This window comes from Dromiciops gliroides, chromosome 1 (genome assembly GCF_019393635.1).
Source record: "Dromiciops gliroides isolate mDroGli1 chromosome 1, mDroGli1.pri, whole genome shotgun sequence".
NCBI classification, from domain to species: domain Eukaryota; kingdom Metazoa; phylum Chordata; class Mammalia; order Microbiotheria; family Microbiotheriidae; genus Dromiciops; species Dromiciops gliroides.
The window spans coordinates 109945422-109966259 of NC_057861.1; the positions used below are offsets into that span (position 1 = coordinate 109945422).

Genomic DNA, 20838 nt, shown 5'->3' on the forward strand with positions numbered 1-20838 from the left:
CCAAGCAATTAGATAGCTGTATTTCCCCCTAGGTATCTTGACATATATGAGAAGAAAAATATAGGAGGACCCAGAAAGTACCCATACAGGTCAGTCTTCCAAAGGCTATAACAATTCTAGTCTCTGTTACTCTCAGAATACACTTAAGAATCTCAACACAGCCTCCAATCCAGCTAGCCTCACTGACTTATAGTGAAAAGTTGCCAAAAATCATTAAGTTTTCAATTCAAACAATGAAATAAAATTAAATTTCTATATAAAATTACATACCTTCACTAGTGATAAGTCTATCTCAAGGACATTTGCAAGCTAGGAGAAAAAAGTAAAAATTAAGAACTCAAAAATAAAAGTTTATAAAAGTGGATACACATTACCCAATGATGAACATTATTGTTATAAAATTGAAAAATTATAGAAGTGATGCAGAGAACCAACCCAATTTTTTAAAAAATAGACCCATGGGTTCAGAAAGGATGCAATATTCATTATTCTTATTTCTACAGGGCCTCCCAGGTAACTTCTCATAGCTGTTTAGCTCAGATTTGGGGGGGGGGGGGAATCCCTAACCACTCCCAGACCCAATGGGCAGCTCCTAGCTGCCTGAAATGCTGATATGCCTCCCCTCCTTTCTCAACATAATGACTTCTTTTCCAGGGTCAGCTCCTCTGCTTACTCTGGAGAGCCCACCTATTTCTCCCCCATCCCCCATTATTCTCACCATTCTCATTCCCTCCACACTTATTTTGTATTTCTTTATCTATGCACTTGTTCCCCCTGCTAACTCCCATGGAACTTTTAAGTTCCTTGATGCTAAAGAACATTTGCTTTTTTTCTGTGAATCCCCAGTAGGCAGCATGACTTAGACAGCCAGAAAGACCCAGGTTCAAGTGTTACCTCTAACACATACTGGCTGTGTGATCCTAGGAAATTCAACTCAGCAGTATGGAAGCTCTCTAAAACCATACAATGCTAAGAAAGAGCTAATATACAGTGGTAGAGGGAGTTTCCTTATTTGAGAACATCCTATATCCATGAAATTATAGGTCTAGTACCTATCCCTACCTTGCACAGTAGATGCCTAACAAATGTTCCCCGAATTGAACTGCTATCATATGGTAGAAACAAAGAGACTGACAGGAGTGCATGAAGTAAAGAATCCAGACAATAAAGGAAGAAAAGAAGAAAGGCGCCAAAGAAGAGGACTCAATTAGAAGGATATATTGTAAGTCACCAGACACCATACCCTGGAGGCCCTTCCACTGTAGGGTCCTGCTGTCCTGATTGGTGACTGCTGCTCCCCTGAATCCATGCTTCATTTCACTTCCTTCTCTCTGGCCATCTCTTCCATAACCTTGCCAAGAACCCTGTCACCCTTCCCCCACCTCCAATCCTCCTCCTGTACTTAGACCACTCTGCCATTTTTCCTCAAATGGGTATGTCAATCTACTCTTTATGGTCCCACTCACCATCTGTGTAACCAAAGTACCCCTCTCCAGCCACCACTCTGAGCTGTTGTCTCACTCAAAAGAATATAAGCTCCTAGAGGACAGGGACTATCTTTGCCTCTGTATCTGTATCTGTATCCCCAGCATTTACTACAGTGTTTGAGACATAATAAGTACAAAATAAATGGTTGTATTCATTCATTCATTTGTTCCCAAAGGGAAGAAAGAATTGCTAAAAAAAAATTTTATTTCATATATTCTTTGACTCAATTGATTTTAAAAGGTCCCTGAATGTAGTTCTAGAGTGTTTTGCCTCTAAAAAGTATGATTATGGAAAGTCATTTGATAAAATGTATAAGGGTTAACTTTTTTAAAATTTTCCAATATATGTATGTATAAGAATCTATAAAATAATTTGAGAAATTACTTTCTTATAAGCTACAAAAGCCTAAAACACAGCTGACCTTTAATACTGTTTAAAAACCCCCAATTTATCCAAATCATCTGCTTTATTACAAGTATATTTGGGGCAGCTAGATGGTGCAGTGGATAGAGCACTGGCCCTGGAGTCAGGAGTACCTGAGTTCAAATCCGGCCTCAGACACTTAACACTTACTAGCTGTGTGACCCTGGGCAAGTCACTTAACCCCAATTGCCTCACTTAAAAAAAAAAAGTATATTTTATGTTTCTAAGATTTTGTTTGTCATAAGAATTGTCACACTTACCTCTGCAACATTAGTGTGCTCATCTATTGAAACAAATATCTTGTAGAGTAGAGTTTCAAAATAATCACCTTGGACTCGGTTCATTACAAAACCTTCAAGCGGTGGTACTTAAAAGAAATATAAATTTCCTTAGGAATATAATCTTAATAAATATGAAACCACAGTTTAAATATCTTAACAGGGATTAAAAAGCCAGTCACTTGAATCTGAGCTTTGACTTAATTTTAAGTGACCCAGGGAAAGTTTCCAAACAGCTGTCAATCAGCAAACACTATTTCATTACAGTCAAAACCAAATAAAAAACAAGAGAATCAGGGAATCTAAAAGTTGGTGGGTCTTCCATGACTTTTGTAAAAGTCATCCCAATAAAACTGCCTATTTATAGCACACCTGGAAAAGTGATCACATGCCTTCTACCTGAGAACCTGTTGATGGCAAATGCACTGAGCCTATGTAGAGCTCTTGAATTGAGGATGATACTCTCAAGAATTTGAAAGCAAATGCTAAACAGATTGCTAGAGGTCATTCATTACCTCTATGAAAATGTGAGCTGAGAAGACATGGAGAATTAAAGCTGCTTCAGTGAAACTGGGGATTATTCTTTGGTCAACCATTGCATAAGGTCCAGTGCAGGGGACACATGCCTTAAGAAAATGAGGTCAATGTCACGCAGAGCAGTGACTACGTTGGAAAAAAAATATGTTATACTCTCTCAAATCTTTTCTCCTCTTCTGCTTCATACATCATTTAGAACTAAAGCAGCCATAATTTAGTTTTTGTATTAAATATCTAATTGAGCTTTTATGCTACATGTTCTTAATTTCAAAAGCATATTTCAAATTTTCCTCTTGGAAAAAAATCCTAAAGCTTAATTTTACATATATGCCCTTAAGTTGATTTTTTGTGTGTGTGGATCCGTAAAATTTCCCAACTTCCATCTTACCTCTTAGATCCTTAAATTAAGACTAAAATGAATTTTAACTTAAAAGTACAAACTGCCAACAATATGTAGATGTAAAAATGTTTAATGTGTATTTATTTACCAACCAAAAAGCTATAAGTATGCTATAGTACTGCTCAAAGGCATACAACAAAAACAATGCCTGCCAAATCAAATATATTGTATCAGGAGGAAAAAAAAGAACTCTACAAGCATTCAGAGACAGGAAAGAAAACTTCAGAATGGAAATGCTTTTTGAATTACATATGAGTTAGACTGGGTCCCAAAGGACTGGGAGGCTTTGGAAAAGCAGGGAAAAGGATATGCCAGGTGGGTGAGACAGGAGAAATAAAAGCACAGAGGTGGGAAATTACAAAGTATCTTCAGGACACAATGAACAACAACTAATGTTTATATAATGCTTTAAGGTTTACAAAGTGCTTTCCTCATAACAATCCTGCTTAGATTGGAAAGTTTAGAAAGTTGAGAAGATAAAGATTAAGACTTGGAAAGAATGTGAAGATCAAAGTATAAAGGATCTTGTATGACAAGCAAATGAGTTTGGATTGCTTTGTGTATGCAAAGCCATGGAGGATTTTTGATTGGGAAATACAGCATTATCAAAATTGTGCTTTAGGAAGATTTAGAATATGAAAATGTGCAAGAAGAATTAAAGAAGAAAGAGACTGAGGACAAGGGAAAACCAGACTATTTCATTAGTTTAGGCATGATGTGAAAGACTAAATTGGGCTTTTCCTAGTTAATTGTTCTCATGAAGTAGGCTTGGTCAGTGGCAGCAGAAAGAGAAAAAAAAATACAACATATCCCTCAGATTAGTAAATATGACAAAATACAAAAATGACAAATGTTGGGAGGCTTTGTGAAGTCAGACACACTAGCATACTGTTAGAACAACTGTGACTTTGTCCCACTTATGAAAAATAACTTGGAATTTTAGTAGGAAAAAAAATCACTGAACTATAAAAAGTCTTTGGCCCAATGATACTAACACTGTGGATATGCCCCAGGGAGGTAAAAAACAAAAGGAATGTTCCCATATATACAAAAATATTGAAAGACAATTTTGGTAGTATCAAGAAACTGAACACAAAGTGGGTACCCATCAACTAAGGGACAGCTAAATAAATTAGGATATGTGAAGGTAATGGGGTGTTATTGTGCCATAAGAAGCGGTGATAAGATGCAGAGCAAAACCAGACACAAATGAACAGTTTACACATTAATGAAAAGGAAAACAGCAATGAACAATGAAAGACCTCAATGTAATGCCTAATCTTTCCTCCAAAGGACTAAGAAATAAAATGTATCTCCTTTGTCTCAGTCAAGAAGTGGTAGACTATAACGGTTTGTTGCTGTTGTTTAGTCATTTCAGTTGTGTCTGACTTTTGTGACCCCATTTGAAGTTTTCTTGGCAAAGATAATGGAATGGTTTGCCATTTCCTTCTCCAGCTCATTTACAGATGAGCAACTAAGGCAAACAGGGTTAAGTGACTTGCCCAGGGTCACATAGCTAAGTGTCTGAGGCCAGATTTGACCTCAGGAAGATGAGTCTTAACTTCAGGCTTAGCATTCCATCCACTGAGTCACCTAGCTGCCAGTAGAACAGCAGAATACAGCATAGGTTGGCAGGCATTACCAAAGTATTGGCTTGTTTTGCTTAAATATACTTATTTGTTATAATGAAGGGTCCTGTTGTGGGGAGGGAGATAAAGGAGAGTCATTGAAAAGGAACAATTATGTTAAAAAAAACTTTTTCTTTTAAACAAAGGAACATCAGACATAAGAGTACAAATAATAAAATCACTGTACTAAGTTCTGGGGAAACAAATTCAAAGGGGAAAAAAGATGACTTCAAGTTTCCTAGTCTCTGAGACTAGAAAAAAACTTTACATTTCTAAGAGGGCTGTAAGGTTTACAAAAATTCTTTCCTCACAACTACCAGGAAAAAGAAGTATTGCAACTATTCTTATTTCCATTTTACATGGAAAACAGAGGTGTCGTTGATTCAAAGGGGCAAGATAAGAAGCATGTCTGTCTACTTATACAGCAGCACATACAAAGTAAACAAAGGTCACCTCACAGGATCTGCACAACACTGTGAGGCAGACATTATTCTCATCATACAGAAGAGGAAACCAAAGATAAGGAAGGTGAAGTGATTTTGTTCACAGTCATACAGCTAGTCCATATGCTCTGTATCATCCAGCTGCCTCTTCTTTTTAGATTCGTTTAACTTGAAACCTGGTGGAGTAATCCCGTAGAAATGTCCAAACACTGAGGTGTATGAAACTACAGCTTGGTAAAGAAGTCAAGCTAGGAGGGGATTTTAAAATTTTCTGCATAGACGGGAGAGTTCAAGTCATTAAAGTCAACATGTTTTCTCAGAGAAAGAACAGAGACAGAAGAGCAGACATGAAGACTGAAGTAGCTCACATTTAAGGAGCAGGACCTGGTAAAGAAGACAAAGAAGTAGCAGTGTGAACAGGAGGAGGAGAGCTGAGAATAAAGTTGCATTACAGAGTTTCAAAGAGAAGCGCAGCCACATCTTCAAAAGCTGCCAAGTTCTAGTGAATGAAAACACCGAAAAATAACTGTATTTAGTAACTGTAACAACATTGGTGACTTACAAAATTACAATTATAACCACAGAAGCCATACGACAGAAGAGTCAGAGTGAGTAGGTGGTAAAGGTGTAGAAACTATTATCAGAGCCTATTTGTTTAACAATAATTTGGCAGTGAAAGGAAAGAAATACAAACAGTATCCAAGCAGTCAAAAAATACTAATGCACATTCTTTAATCTAGGTTTTTCCTATTTAGTGCCCCGTTTCAAGTTTTGAAAGTATGTTCTGTATCGACTAACTCATCTTTAGAACATAAGTAGGTTCTTCTAATACAAATCATATTTAAATCTATTTTACGAGGTTAAATTTGTTTTATTACCTAAATACCACCCAAAACCACAAATCACATAAGAACCATTAAAAAGCTTTCATATTGTTTTAAGTAGAAAATGAGCGAAGCAAGTTCTTTCACTGTGAGGGTCCAATCATGTCAGAATAGGACAATTCAACCATATTCAGTACTGCCACCACATGCTCTAGAGCCTAGCTTCTTAAACTGGGTTGCGACCCCATATAGGAGTATTGTAACTGAATGTGGAGTTGCAATTTGGCAACAGTAAAAGGTTATGTATATCTATTTTATATACCTATATACCTGGGGTTTCGTAAAAATTTCTCAAGCAAAAAAGGGTTATAAGTGGAAAAAGTTGAAGAAACCCTGGACTAGAACACAGGACAGCCAAAGATTCAGAACTATTCTAAAATTCTATGTATTTGCCACATAAGAGCTTAAACACAAAAACACTAAAATGTCCTAAGGAAAAATAAGATGACTAAATATAACAGTCATTTAAGAAATCAGGAAAATGAAATATTTATTGAGAAACTTGAGTTATCAGAATGCCTTCCCCCTCACCTCCTTAACTATCCTATCCACAAAAGCAGAACTCAAAAGCTACCTACTCTACAGACTTCCAGACCTTGCACATCAATAACAATCTTCCTCCTCAAGCCTCATACAGCATTCTGTAACTCTGCAAAGCACTTATTATGAAATACTGTATATTGTATAAAACTATCTGGGTTGGCATCTTATCTACCTACTAGACTGCAAGCTTCTTAAGAGCAAGGACCATCTCATATAAATATTGTTATCTCCCTTACTGCCTAACACACTTTTCTGCACACAGTATCCATTATAGACATTTAATAAATGCTGCAATGTCCTGTACTACATTCATACATACCTGCTATACAACTGTCGTCAGATATGGGTACATCAAGATAAATAAATCCTTTGTTATATAAACCTAAAGAAACAAGCATACACATTGTTTTAGATTTGTGAGACTAAACTAAAATTAAAATAACTATTTTTCATTCTTCTCTTTAGTCCCTCCAACCCTGCAAAAGACTGAAAATGTTTTCTAGAATAGCAGATACTTTGTACTCAATTTTGTTTTAAATTTTGTGTATTTACTATTAACTATTGTGTATAACTATTAACACTTTCTATATAATACTGAATTGGGTTTTCAGAAATGTAGTTATCAGTAGTAGGTAAAAAGTGACAAAGGGATGTGGTTAACACTATTGAATAGTGACAGACAACCAAACAGTGAAAAAGATAGTGAAAAATTTGGCAGACTGAAAGGAAAAGTAATAAGCTCTCTGCATGGCTACAGAGCTAAAGAGGAGGTTAAGAGCATGGGGCAAGAATAATCTGACCTCCTGAGCAGCCTCCTTAAGCATGCTGCTCCGTTGGTGTGGAGACACAAACTGAGTTCCTTCTCTCTCGCTCTTCATTCAAATGACTTCTGAAATCCTACTCCTTTTCTCTTTGACTCTTTCTAACCTCTACTACAAATACACAATTATAGGTCATGTCAGTTCTTTCATGTCTTCTTCTTATATATTAAATTTACATATTTGGTTACCATGACACTCCTTTCCTAGTAGTTTAAACCAGAACTTCCCTGGATTTTAAGATCCAAGAGGACCACAGGCTCAGAGAACCATAGGTTTAGAGCTAGCAGGAACCCTAGAGGTCACTGAGTCTAGTACCTTCATTTTGCAGACAAAATGAAAATAATTTACAGAAATTAAGGACCAGAGAAGTTAAGTGAACTGCCCACGGTCACATAGCTAGTAAACGTCTGAGTCAAGATTGGAGTTCAAGTCTTCTTGACTCTAAGACCAGTTGTTCTACCTACCATGAGAATAAGCTTGCAAAATTTTCTTAGTATTTAACGAAGACTTCTTCATTTTGACAAACTACAAATAAAAATGCCCTATCATCTCCCCCATGTTGTATCTCAAAATTAAAATTTTTTGTTTCTTTAAATGAGGCTTTTCTTTCATTGTCGATGTTTCTAATATCAGGCTTCCTCCAAACCCTCCAAACAAACTGTCCCTTCTCTGAATTCCAAGGGCATTTACAGCCAATGCTATATATTACTTAGCATTAACCCTAATGAATTCAGTGTCATTTATTAATTGTTCTGTATTTGTTTCATACATGTTTCTGTCATCTCTCCAACTAAACTATTTAAAGGCAGCAATTATCTTAAACTTAAAATCTCAGCCTCGGGGACAGCTAGGTGGCACAGTGGAAAGAGCACTGGCCTTGGATTCAGGAGAACCTGAGTTCAAATCCGGCCTCAGACACTTGACACTTAACTAGCTGTGTGACCCTGGGCAAGTCACTTAATCCCTCATTGCCCTGCCCCCCCAAAAAAAAAAAATCTCAGCCCCATGGACTTAGAGTTAAGAAGGGACTTTAAAAGTCATCTAATCCAACTTCCACTTTTTACAGAAGAAGAAACAGGACAAGAGAGATTAAGCAATTTGTCCAAAGTTACACAGCTACTAAGATTTCTCTTATTAGTATGCATCATGGCTCTCGGTAATTTCCTGAGTATGCTCAAAATTAGATAACTCTTTCTCATGCTGGTTTTTTTTTTGTTTGGTTTTGGGTTTTTTGGTGTGTTTTTTTTTTAAGTGAGGTAATTGGGGTTAAGTGACTTGCCCAGGGTCACACAGCTAGTAAGTGTTAAGTGTCTGAGGCCGGATTTGAACTCAGGTACTCCTGACTCCAGGGCCGGTGCTCTATCCACTGCACCATCTAGCTGCCCCTACTCTCATGCTGTTTTAAGTTCCTAGTCCACTTATCAATTACTTTGGTTTTACTGGGAAACAATGAACACTTGATGTGTCTGAGAGAACGTTTCCATAGAAAGTATGTCTTAAGAAACATGAGTTTCATCTACATTAGTCAGGGAATAAATGTTATTAAACATTTCAGTGACTTAAATACAAGTTTATATGTTGCCTAAAAGGAATTATTTTAATAAGCACTTACTGTGTACTACATTGTAGTCTAGAGATCCAGACAGCTGAGGACCTGAATCGATGATCTTATCAATAGCACATTTCTCAGGCAAAGTGCATATCTGAAGAAAATAATAAATTCTTCAATAAGTTTTATCCAAATTGAATCCATAAGTCTCTTTAAAACTATTGCAAAAATGTTAACTAAAGCTGTACAGGTTATAAAATTATGAGTTCATTATTTTTTAAAGATACTACACTGCATTTGTTCCACATCCTATAAATTTCACCGCAGGCCAGACAAAATTGTGTACCTTACTATCCATTTGGTTGCCAGAACAAGAACCCTAATAACAAGGATTTCAAGTGACCTTGCTGTACAGACCTACAAAGATACTTAGCTGTTTTCTGTTTGTTTGTTAATGACTGTCCAGTATTTACTCTGAGACTTTTAGTTTTATTTTCTTGGAGAAAATAGCATATTATTAGAATCGCCACAACTAAAGAGTTTTACTACAATGCCTAATTGTAGTATGAAAGTAAGCCAGGTTCTCAAAGGCTAAGACAGCAGAATTTAGTCACTGGTGGTGCTTCTATGCTAGAAAGACACTGAGGCTACATGACACACTATGCCCATCAAACAAAGAGCAGTCTAGCTATAGCTATGTCAGTGTAGAAGGCTGATGAATTTTGCCCCCCCCCCACAAGATAGTATGAAGACCTCCTATTCATAATAAAGTGTTTGTAATTTGCCTAGATGGTAAAAATATCAATGAAATCATGGAGTGATTAAATTAAAAAGCAAAGTATGGAAATATATCTTTTTGTAGCAAATTCAACTATAACCTGACTAAAAATTCTATAGTGAACTCAGAATTAAAAATGTCTAAAATTACCTTTATATCATCTTCTGTGATATAACCAGCCTGAACCACCCACCATGCCTCTATAGTAATTTCCACAGGCTTCACTGGCAGAAGATCACGAGCAGTTTTCCTTCTGAAAAATTTCTGCAGTGGCACAATCCATTTGAGATAACATTTAACTTGTACAGTCATTCAAAAAAACATGACTTCCCCTTATACCAAAAGAAAGTATCTTACCCTTCCTTTAAGAGAACATACTAGAGGCTGAATATACATCGATTTCAAAATATGCCTTAAAATGTACAATAAGTCTTCTGCACAGACAACATGAAGTGGACAAAGGGCCAAACTTAGTGGCAAGAAACCCTAGTTTCCAGTCCTGCCCCTGCCATAGAACAGCTATCTGGCCATGGACCAGCTGCTCAGCCTCTTAGCACCTAAGGACAAACTCATTAAGAAGAGTCCCCCCCCAGGGGGCGGCTAGGTGGCGCAGTGGATTAAGCACCGGCCCTGGATTCAGTAGTACCTGAGTTCAAATCTGGCCTCAGACACTTGACACTTACTAGCTGTGTGACACTGGGCAAGTCACTTAACCCCCATTGCCCCGCAAAAAAAAAAAAAAAAAAAAGAGTCCCCCCTCCCCAAGTGGCTCAAGAGGAAAGAGTTTCTAAATCAGAAGTAACTTACATGGATAAAATCATAAGTCTGGGCAGGTGGGGAGGTATTCGGAATTATATATGTATGCATATATGTAGATACTTATATGTACATGTATGTATGTTTGGGTATATGTATATTGCAAGTATTTTGAAAGGAGAAATGTCTTCAGTTCCTAGGGCTCTCTCTAACTCCTGGTGACCCATCTCCATTAAAAAAATTTAGGTGAGGGGCAGCTAGGTGGCGCAGTGGATAGAGCACCGGCCCTGGAGTCAGGAGGACCTGAGTTCAAATCCGGCCTCAGACACTCAACACTTACTAGCTGTGTGACCCTGGGCAAGTCACTTAACCCCAATTGCCTGACTAAAAAAAATTTAGGTGAACATGCACAGATTTAGGTGAAAATTGGTTGAAAAGGTATACTGACTTCTTCAACATAGCTATTAAGAATGGGGAGAAGAGGTAAATTATGAAACAGAAAAATGCAAATATCCAAAGATATTTTTTTCAACATTTCTATTTAAAAGCTTGTTTTTTTCAGCACACTAATGTGTAAGAAATTAATTCCAGGAGACAAATCAGAATTTTAGCGTAACAGGTGTTTTGAAAGACTTTAATTCAATAAAAGGAACTGCAATCTATGATCCTACCACTACAAAAAATATACATTTTTTTTTTTTTTGGTGAGGCAATTGGGGTTAAGTGACTTGCCCAGGGTCACACAGCTAGTAAGTGTTAAATGTCTGAGGCCGGATTTGAACTCAGGTACTCCTGACTCCAGGGCCGGTGCTCTATCCACTGCGCCACCTAGCTGCCCCAAAAAATATACATATTAAACAAAATTATTTGGTATGGGGAGGAGGGGGGCAGTTCTTGGACAGAAAAAAGAAAAAACTTACTTTTGATGATCTACACTGATTCATAAGGTCAATATACTGATTTCTTCCTATTCCAAGAAGCCTTAGACCTGAAATAAGAAACCTGTGAGTTACACATTCCTTATATACTTTAAATATTAATACACTTTAAATGATTCTTAGTAACTTAGTAACTTATTCTCAGCTTTTATTCTTCCTTGAATACTTAATTGAATATTAAATCCTAAAGAAAAATTATCAAGAAATACTTTGAGGCAGAAGAATTAAGGGTCTTTTATAATAACCAATCATTCCTGTGATTACTGAGTATTTTCCTGAATAAGATAAATTTTTAAAAACCAGAAAATTTCCTGATTTCAAGAGAAGAGAAAAATTACAGTTTTCAGAGAAAACCTCCATCTTTTGAATGGGTTCTTAATTGAAGCCAGTTGTTTGGAACTTAGAATTCATTTGCCTATAAAAACAGAGGTTAGGTTCCCAGGCCAGTCTGTGAAAGCCTACGTACCTGAAATATAGTACTCTCCTAATACTAATAGTACTTCATGGTGCAGTTGAAACAGTTGTATGACCTTGGACAAGTCACTTAACCTCTCTGAGCCTCAGTTTCCTCATCTGTAAAATACGGATAATAATACTCACACTACCTACCTCAAGAGTTATTGTGAGGATCATGCAAGAGAAGAACTTGGTAAATCCTAAAGTGCCATATAAATATAAGTTATCACTTATAATTATCATCATTATGATTCATCTCATTCTCATCTTTTACAATGGAATTCAGAGAGACATGGGACAAGTCACTGATCTCCTATTATTCTTTTACTTTTTTTGTCTCATGCCCTATTACACAAATGGACAAAATAACTGTCTTTTGTAACTAAATAAAAGTACTAGGAAATAAAGTCATCTTTGGCCTCACTGAAAGCATAGGAGACAGGAAGAACACGTACCTCATCTCATTCCTATGTTGTCTTGACTTGTTCCACTAGATGTCTATATTCTAAAAAAAAATCTCCACTCCTTGTAGTTTGGAGATTTTGAGTATTTGATATGGTGACATGTATTAAAAATGCTATTCATAAATTTTTGCTGGACCAGACTATCTGTGGGGAATAGTTTTGTCTATGAAAATCACAATCAGCATCATTAATCATTGGATTCACTTAATCCAAATGTATTCTCAGTGACCTGGGTTCTGCTCTTAGGTCTATCATTAACTAGTTGTTAGATCTTAGGCAAATCTCATCTTTTAGAGAGCTCATTCTTATCATAGCAAAGTGAGGGCAATAACCTTAAAATCCATTCTAATACAAGAAAAAGTAACCAGAAGGTGTTAAGAATATTTCTATGGGAAACACCTCTGTCTTGATCCTATTCCCCTGAAGGACCTTGTTACATTGAATAATCTCTTCTCATCTCTTTCTCTCCTGACTCCTTCCCCACTGACTAAAAACATTCTCAAATCTCTCCTATCCTAAACATGAACAAAATCCTTCCCCTGGACTGACAGACCCTCAAATTATCATCCTATCTCTCTCCCTTCACTGCTAAACTTTTAAAAAAGTAATCCTTCACTTGCTGCCTCCACCTCCTTACTACTCCATTTATCTCCATCTAAAGCAGCGGTTCTTAACTTGGGGCCCATTGACCCTAAAGGGGTCTGTGGATAGATTTTTAAGGAGAAGGGTGTCTGTGGACTTGGATGGAAAGCTATATCTTTATTTCAATATAATTGGTGTCCTTTGAAATCTTACACATTTTATTTTATGCATTTAAAAACATTATTCTTGGAAGGGGTCCATAGATTTTGCCAGACATAGGGCTCTATCACATTAAAAAAAAAGTTTGGGACACAATGAGTTTATCTTCCCCTTAAAACCTGCCACTCTTCCCAGCTTTATGCTTTCTGATACTGGCGGCACCTTGTCACTCATGTTCAAAATCTGAAAGTCATCTTTGACCTCTCTTTCACTTCCTACATCCAAGTATTGTCAATTCTACTTCCCCAATATCTCTTGCACCAGGCCCTCCTCTCTGCTTCTATTGCAACACTTCCCCAGTCCCATTTTAGCCCTAATCTCTTTTCCCTACATTATTTTAAAAGCCTGCTAAATGGTTTTTCTCATCTTTCCACCCTTCCACACAATGGATTCAAGTTTGAATCTTAGCTCTGCCCCTCACATGTGAGCTCAGGTATGTCACTTACCTTCTCTGGGCCTCCACTAACAAATGAAGGGTATTGGACTTCCCAGTCTCTTCCAACCCAGCTACTGATATTAATTATTCCCTTCTCGAAAGGTCACCTCTTTTTCCACGACTCCCTGCTTGATCTCCAACTAAAAGCAAGCTCTACCTTAAATTTCCTGACAGCATTTTTGTCTGCATCTCTTCTGTGCCCCAGATTAGCTAAAATGTCATTATTTTCCTCAGAAGATCACAAGGTCCTTAAGAGCAAAGAATGCGATCTTCATATCATCACCACTTATCAAAGTGCCCCGCATATAGTGGTTGCTTAATAAATGTTGGCCGAGTGCTGTGTTCAGTTACAGGCACCACATTTTAGAAAGGACAAAGATAAGCTGGAGAATGTCCAGAGGAGGGTGAGCAGTAAGGAAGGACATGCTGTATAAGTATCAACTGAAGATTAGGATGTTTAGTTTTGGAGGAAAGAAGATTGGAGTGAGGGGCAGGGAGGCGGGGCAAACACATGATAGCTGTATTCAAATATTTGAAGGGCTGGCACCTAGAAGAGAGTTTATATTTGTTCTGCTTTGTCCCTGAGGGTAAAACTACGAACAAAGTGGCAAATGTATGATTCATATGAGGAAAACCTGCTAACAATCAGAGCTATGCTAAAGTAGAATGGGCTGCCTTTTAAGCAAAGCTAGGTATGTTTTGTAAGGTGGGGGGGGTTAAAAGATCCCCCAGGTTCGTTAAGCCCCTAAAGGGCCACCAGTCTGAAAGAGCCAAATTTAATATGGGAAGAGCTGCCCCCTCCTCAACTATTCCTCCCAGACTAATAAGAAAAACAAGATTAAAAAGCCTCTTTTCAATAAAAGCAAAAAAACAACCAATTTAGAAATAAGGACAAAGAAAAGTAGGAAATACGACCTATAAACTTGCCCACTGGACTCAGTTGCTTCACATCTAACTTTCTATCCCCCTGCGTGTCTGCATTCAACTCTCTCGCCCATGGCCATAAACTCTTTTCTCTCTCTCTCCCTCTTCCAGTCTCGTCTCCTCGTCTCCACATCTCTTGTCTCCATTCCCCTTCCTCCTTCCAGTCACCCCCTTCTCTACCCCTGCTCCAGAATAAAAACCCTTCTCTCACAGGAAATTTGGGCCGACCACCACACACCCCAAGCTAATTCATTGGCACCCCAAGGTCGGCTGGCGCACAGGGTTTCCGTGTGGGGCGTGCTCAAGGCTTTCTAATTTTAGCCACAGATGGGGTCCTGAATTGCAATAAATTCTTAGTTTTAGAGAGGATTCGTGGGACCCAGCTACACTAGTACAACTTACCTACTGACCCTATGCTGTCTCTCCCCCAACTATGCCCAAAGAAGAGCGGCAGCAGATGTGCACTGACCAAGCAAGGAAGGAATCTGATGCAACACCACCTACCTCCTACCTCCTGCCCCAGCCCAGGGCACTAAGGCCTTATACCCCTGGCCCTTAGCTAGCAACCACAACCCTTGAAATTAGCAGCTTTATTTTTTACCTACCACTCACTACTACCCCTCTGGCTAACAATTTCACACCCAAGAGTTCTCTGGCCCTATCTCTGGATGGATCAACATCTGGCTACCTAGGAGAAAATTATCTCCAACTATCACTTCCTGTTCTTTCATCCCAATCTTCCTCAAACTTAAGCCCACAACCATGTCAAGTCTCTTTCACTGTGCCCTCTGGCACTGTCATTCTATAGTGAAAAAATTCCCTTTCTCTCATACTCCTTCCATCTATAGCAATCACTGAGACCTGGCTCCTCGCCACCCCAGTTACATTTAATCCTTGGACCTGGCATCTACCACTGGCTGCACTGCACCTTCACACACAGCCTTGACACACTAGTACTGGAAGGGTAGCCAGAAAACAGTATACCTCACTGGCAACTCCAAAAACACCATCACTCAGGGACCTCTCTTCCTTTGAGGTTCACTTAATCCAAATTTATCAATCTATCCAGATTATGGGTTGTATTCTGATCCTCAGGTACTTCTTCCCCCTTTCTCAATGAGTTTAGCAACTGGCTCATCTTCCCTAGAAAATTATGACCTGAATCATCATCATCATAATTCTCATTCATTCGTTCATATTCTCTCTCTCTCTCTCTCTCTCTCTCCCCCCCCCCCCCTTCCCACCATTCCCTCCCTCCCCTGTTAATAGCCTCTCTTCCTGGATACTCTCTCATCACTTTTGAGGGAGGGGAAGAACTCCATCCAAGTTTTCCTACCTGTCTAACTATTTCTTCTGGGTATTCTTTGTTGGCTCACCAACCAGATCATGTCCCCTACCTGTGGATATTCTCCCCAAAACTCTGTCCTAGGCCTTTTCCTTCTAAATTTTCTTTCTTGGTGTCCTCATTAGCTCCCATGGATTTAATTATCACCTCTATACAGATGACTCAGTGCTATATATCCAGCCCTAGTTTCTCTTCAAGATAAAACATGACAAGTTCCTTCAATTAGTTCTCATAAGAGAGGAATTCCAATCCATTCACCATCTCAGCAGTCTTCCTCTAGACATAGTTTAGCTTATCACTGTCCTGTCAATAATGTGAATCCCAGGACTGATCACAGTACTTTAAATGTAGTCTGATCAAGAAAAGAATACAGCAGAACCATCACTTCAGGACATGATCTTCTTAATACAGCCAAAAATCAAATTAGCTTTTTGTGGCTGCCATATTGTACTGCTGGCTCATCTTGAAACCGTAAACTAATAAATTCCCCACATCTTTTTCACATGAAGTATTACTTAACCATTCCCCCATCTTGTACTTGTAAAGTTGATTTTTTTGGACTCACATTAACTGCTATTAAATTTTGTCTTTTTAAGCCTGGTCTATCACTATAATTTGGTCTATTCATCTATTGCAATCATTTAGGACACTAAATCTATCATCAAATCTGCTAAGTACCCAGTCTAGCTTTGTTTTATCTTCAGTATAAACATATTATCTTTGTCCAAGCAATTGATAAAAATGCTGAAAATCATGGAGTCAAGAAACAGATTCCTGGGACGTTCCACCAGAGAGCTCTCTCCAGGTTTAATCAACCCATTAATGCCTACTACTCTTTGAGTTCAGTCATTCAATCATTCAGAAATCTATGTTAATCTCATCTATCCTTCATCTCTCCATTTGGTCTATAATGATAGCATAAGAATGTTAAATGCTTTTCTGGAATCTAGATATAGCCTTTCTGTAGTATCCCCTCAATCTATCAGTCTAATAAATTCCCCAGACAACTCCTTTCTCTTGAGAGTCCTATTTGTCTCACTGCTTTCCTTTCTATTGTCAAAGATTAAGAGTTTTCCTCATTTGTAGATGACTAACTCCTTTTTTGTATTCACATATCAGAGAGTAAGTACAAAAATAAGAAGTCATTTACATTTTAGATGAAAAGCTGATTCACACTAGCTTGGACATTTTAGCACAGAAACTTGACAGCAGTGGCTATGTGGAACAAAGCGGGGAGGGAGAAAGACATATCATACCACAGCTGCCAAGATAAGGAAGAGAGGTGACCCTACTCCCAGTCCTAGCCTGGGTAGAATTCCAGAGAAAGAGAAACATTCCCAATTACTGTGTTACATTTCTCACCATGGAGAGATGGCACACCTGCCTACACTGCAGACATGAGCATTTCCACCACAGGACACCACAGCTACCCAGAGCAAGAGTTCCAAACTGGAGCACATATTTATTCCCTTATTGCCATACATTAGGCAATCAACAAAGCTGCCTTTGATATATTCTTAAACTACCACATTCCCTTCTCACAACACACCACAAATTTTCCCATTAAATATTTTAAATGTTAGCTTACTAATATCCTACTATAATGTAATGAAATTATATATAGATTTGTTTGTAAGTCTTCTTTAGGGAGTGGCATTTTTTGATACAAGGCATATATAAATGATATTTTCAAATCCTTGACCAATGAAAGCCAGTTTTATAAATTACCTCTACCCTCAAAACAAAATCTACTATTTTATTTTGTGTGCTTTTGAACTTAGGTAAAAAAGTTTTCCCTAGAGAAAATAAATAATATCTTGCATTTGCATTCTTAATAAAAATGGAGATCACTAGGCCTTTTAAAATCACTAAGAATTTGAAATCCATTAAGATTCATTTTATATATACCTGTTTTCTTTCTAAATGGGGCTATTTCAATATTCCCCTTAATGAAAATTCAGTTTTACTTTTAAATTATATTAGTAAAACCACAATAAAAGAAACTGGATTATATGTTACTACAAAATGATTCATAGCTTTCCTCACTGATTATCACATCCCTTAAAAAAAAAAAACCCTGCTTATATTTTGTTTTTATGTCAGTAGATGGAAAATCTATCCAAAACACATAGTTACTTCTCCTTGCAAATGTGTTTCTCGAAACTTTTTTTTAAAATCCTCATCCAATCTACAAGACAATATTTCACCTCACTTATTTAACAGAAATTTAAAGCAAACACTGAAATAAAGAATCATATATTTTAAGTTTCTAAATTGTCAGCACTTAACCCATTTACATACTGTGCTTTTAGCTAAATATTAAAGAATTTCTCATGTCCCCCTATAGCACTAGAAGTTCAGGGGTTCCCCAACACCTAGCACAATGCCTAGCATTATCAGAGGGCATAAAAAATGTTTCCTGGATAGATACTAAAATGAGAAATGCTAATCCCAAAAAAGTTTTTTTGCCTATTCTGAAGATCATTCTTTTGGCTGGTTCTCAAACAACACTAAATTCACTAAATATTAGAAGGGACGTTAAGCTCAAATAAAGTTTTCTTGGAGGATTAGTCTATTTGTACAGGTAAAACAGAATCAGCATGTTATACACTTACAGAACTTGCAAGAACAAAATATATTCTATGTGATTCACTACTTGACAGCCCTCACACCCTTAGAAAAAAGAAATCAGGGGCAGCTAGGTGACACAGTGGATAAAGCACCGGCCCTGGATTCAGGAGTACCTGAGTTCAAATCTGGCCTCAGACACTTGACACTTAATAGCTGTGTGACCCTGGGCAAGTCACTTAACCCCCATTGCCCCACAGAAAAAAAAGAAAAAAGAAATCAAAGGGTTACATTATAGCCTGACAATACATCAAAATTAGATTTTTTAAAAACAAGTAAACAACCTAACCCTCTACTAATGGTCTCATTGATGCCATTCAAACTTCCAGGAAAGAGCAGGTTCTTTCTAGAAATATGTAATTATTTCCCCTTTTACCCAGTCTAAATTTTTCTTTTTCTCTGATTAGACAGAAGTATCAAATCTCAAATGAACCACCTAATACAATTCACATGAATCCTGCTCTAGAGTTTCAGATTAAACAAATACAGTAATTCAAGATAGTGTCATAAAAGATATATACATCTATACATTACTTTGTTCAACATAAATGAATAATACTCACAGTCTGCAGCAGTAAAATTGGGCAATGAATCATAGCTTTTTTCACTATTCATTATGTCCTTTTAAAAAGAAAATAATATATTCTATAAAAATTTTAAAGTAAACTTGCTTAGACAAATTGTATAATTTTTAAGGTACATTACTTTTGGATATGGTACAAAAACACAATTATGATACAAGTGTAAGATCACAGACTAACAATCTATAGCATACATGACACATAGTCCCAACTTAAAATATCGAGAAATGTGCCTTGTTTTGCATGACTACTCATGTATAACTTATATTGAATTGCTTGAGTTCTTGGGGGTGGGGGGGTGGGGGTGGGAGGGAGGAAGAGAATTTGGAACACAAAGTTTTTTTTTAAAAATTGATGTCAAAATTTGTTTTTACCTGTAATTTGGAAAAATAAAAATTCTAAACAAAGAAATATGCCTTTCTCCCCTTTTACAAGCCCCAAACAATTATATTTCCTCAGCTCTGTGGAGACAACAGATGAAATAACTAGCAAAATATTAAGCTCAAGAGCCTAGTTCCTTCTATTCTCATACACTCAAATCCAGAGTCCTTCTATAAGAGAAAGTTTAAACAGTGGCCCTCTAAAAAGAAGCCCAGTCAGCAGTAGCCCAAAAGATAGGAGCTAACAGGTATTAGCCAAGAACTGAGCCACACAATGCTCTCTGCTCTTTTAAGTCTAAGTAAAAAATGTGTTGACACCAACATCTTAAATCAGTCAACTACAAAAAGTTTGCCCAATTCTTAGCTACCTGGACAAAGAGAGACATAAGACCCATTTCCTATATAGTGGCTATAAACTGAAAGAGCCAATAGTTTGGTGAACATCCTGCAATGGAAAAAATAGAACTGGGTTGGTTCAGGATAATTGATCCCAAGTTTCTTCGGGACAAAGGTACTATGTAATAGCAATTATTAAGGCAAAGGATTAAGAGTCAAGACTCCAAAATGCATTTTTCTTTATTCTTCCACTGACTTACTGCAACATCCCGGGCAAATCATTGTTATTTATGCCACATGCATAGTCAGCTCCTATTTTTGGTCTACTGTACAGTTATCTACTTTATTAATTTTCATTAACCTTAACATTTAAAAATTACTATGTACCTCAAACATTAAGAAATTACAATTTAAAATCTTTGTAACTTTAGAAGCAAAAAAAAAGCAACTGATTTTATTTAACAAATAATTACAATGGCACAAAAAAAGGCATGTGTGCATTTACATACATGTGCAAAGACTAGCATCATTTACAATTCTCTTTGACTTGTGATTGACAAGTTTTTCCTCTATAAGTGTTTATCCATTCTTAATTATAATTAAAATACTGAAACTCACCTCCATAATCCCAGTATAATAAGAAAATGGTGTTATCCTCAAGCCCTTTACCATAATATCTGATAAGTGGTAGGGGTACAACATGAGATGTTCTCGACTGTATTTTAACAATTCCTCATAGTATTTGCGTTCATCCTTTTTGACATGCTTAACTGGTTAAAAGAAACAAAACAAATCAATAATTTTTCATTGTTAGTGATTCTTACTATTCAAATCTGCACACCAATAATAAAAAATAAGATTCAAACATAGTAAAAGAATGAAACAGAAAATGAGAAAGAAAGGAATGAAATGAGAAAATAAAATCCAAAAAATAGAAATGATGGAGAAACTTTTTTCCATTTTCATACAAAAAAAATTTTCATGACTCTATAAGAAACAATTTTTCTAAGAAAATAAACTA

The 20838-nt window shown here is 37.0% G+C and overlaps 1 protein-coding gene across 1 annotated transcript in view; it reads right to left on the reverse strand.

Moving 5' to 3' along the window:
- The window catches only part of FAM91A1 (family with sequence similarity 91 member A1), a 59386-nt gene that overhangs the window by 25884 nt on the left and 12664 nt on the right, over positions 1 to 20838 (reverse strand). Inside the window, exons 3-10 of the mRNA XM_044005330.1 lie at positions 20436 to 20587; positions 19084 to 19141; positions 11449 to 11516; positions 9923 to 10036; positions 9058 to 9148; positions 6944 to 7006; positions 2172 to 2278; positions 271 to 309 (exon numbers count right to left, since the gene is read on the reverse strand). Coding sequence (XP_043861265.1) covers positions 271 to 309; positions 2172 to 2278; positions 6944 to 7006; positions 9058 to 9148; positions 9923 to 10036; positions 11449 to 11516; positions 19084 to 19141; positions 20436 to 20587 — 692 coding nt within the window. The remainder of the gene's footprint in view (positions 1 to 270; positions 310 to 2171; positions 2279 to 6943; positions 7007 to 9057; positions 9149 to 9922; positions 10037 to 11448; positions 11517 to 19083; positions 19142 to 20435; positions 20588 to 20838) is intronic.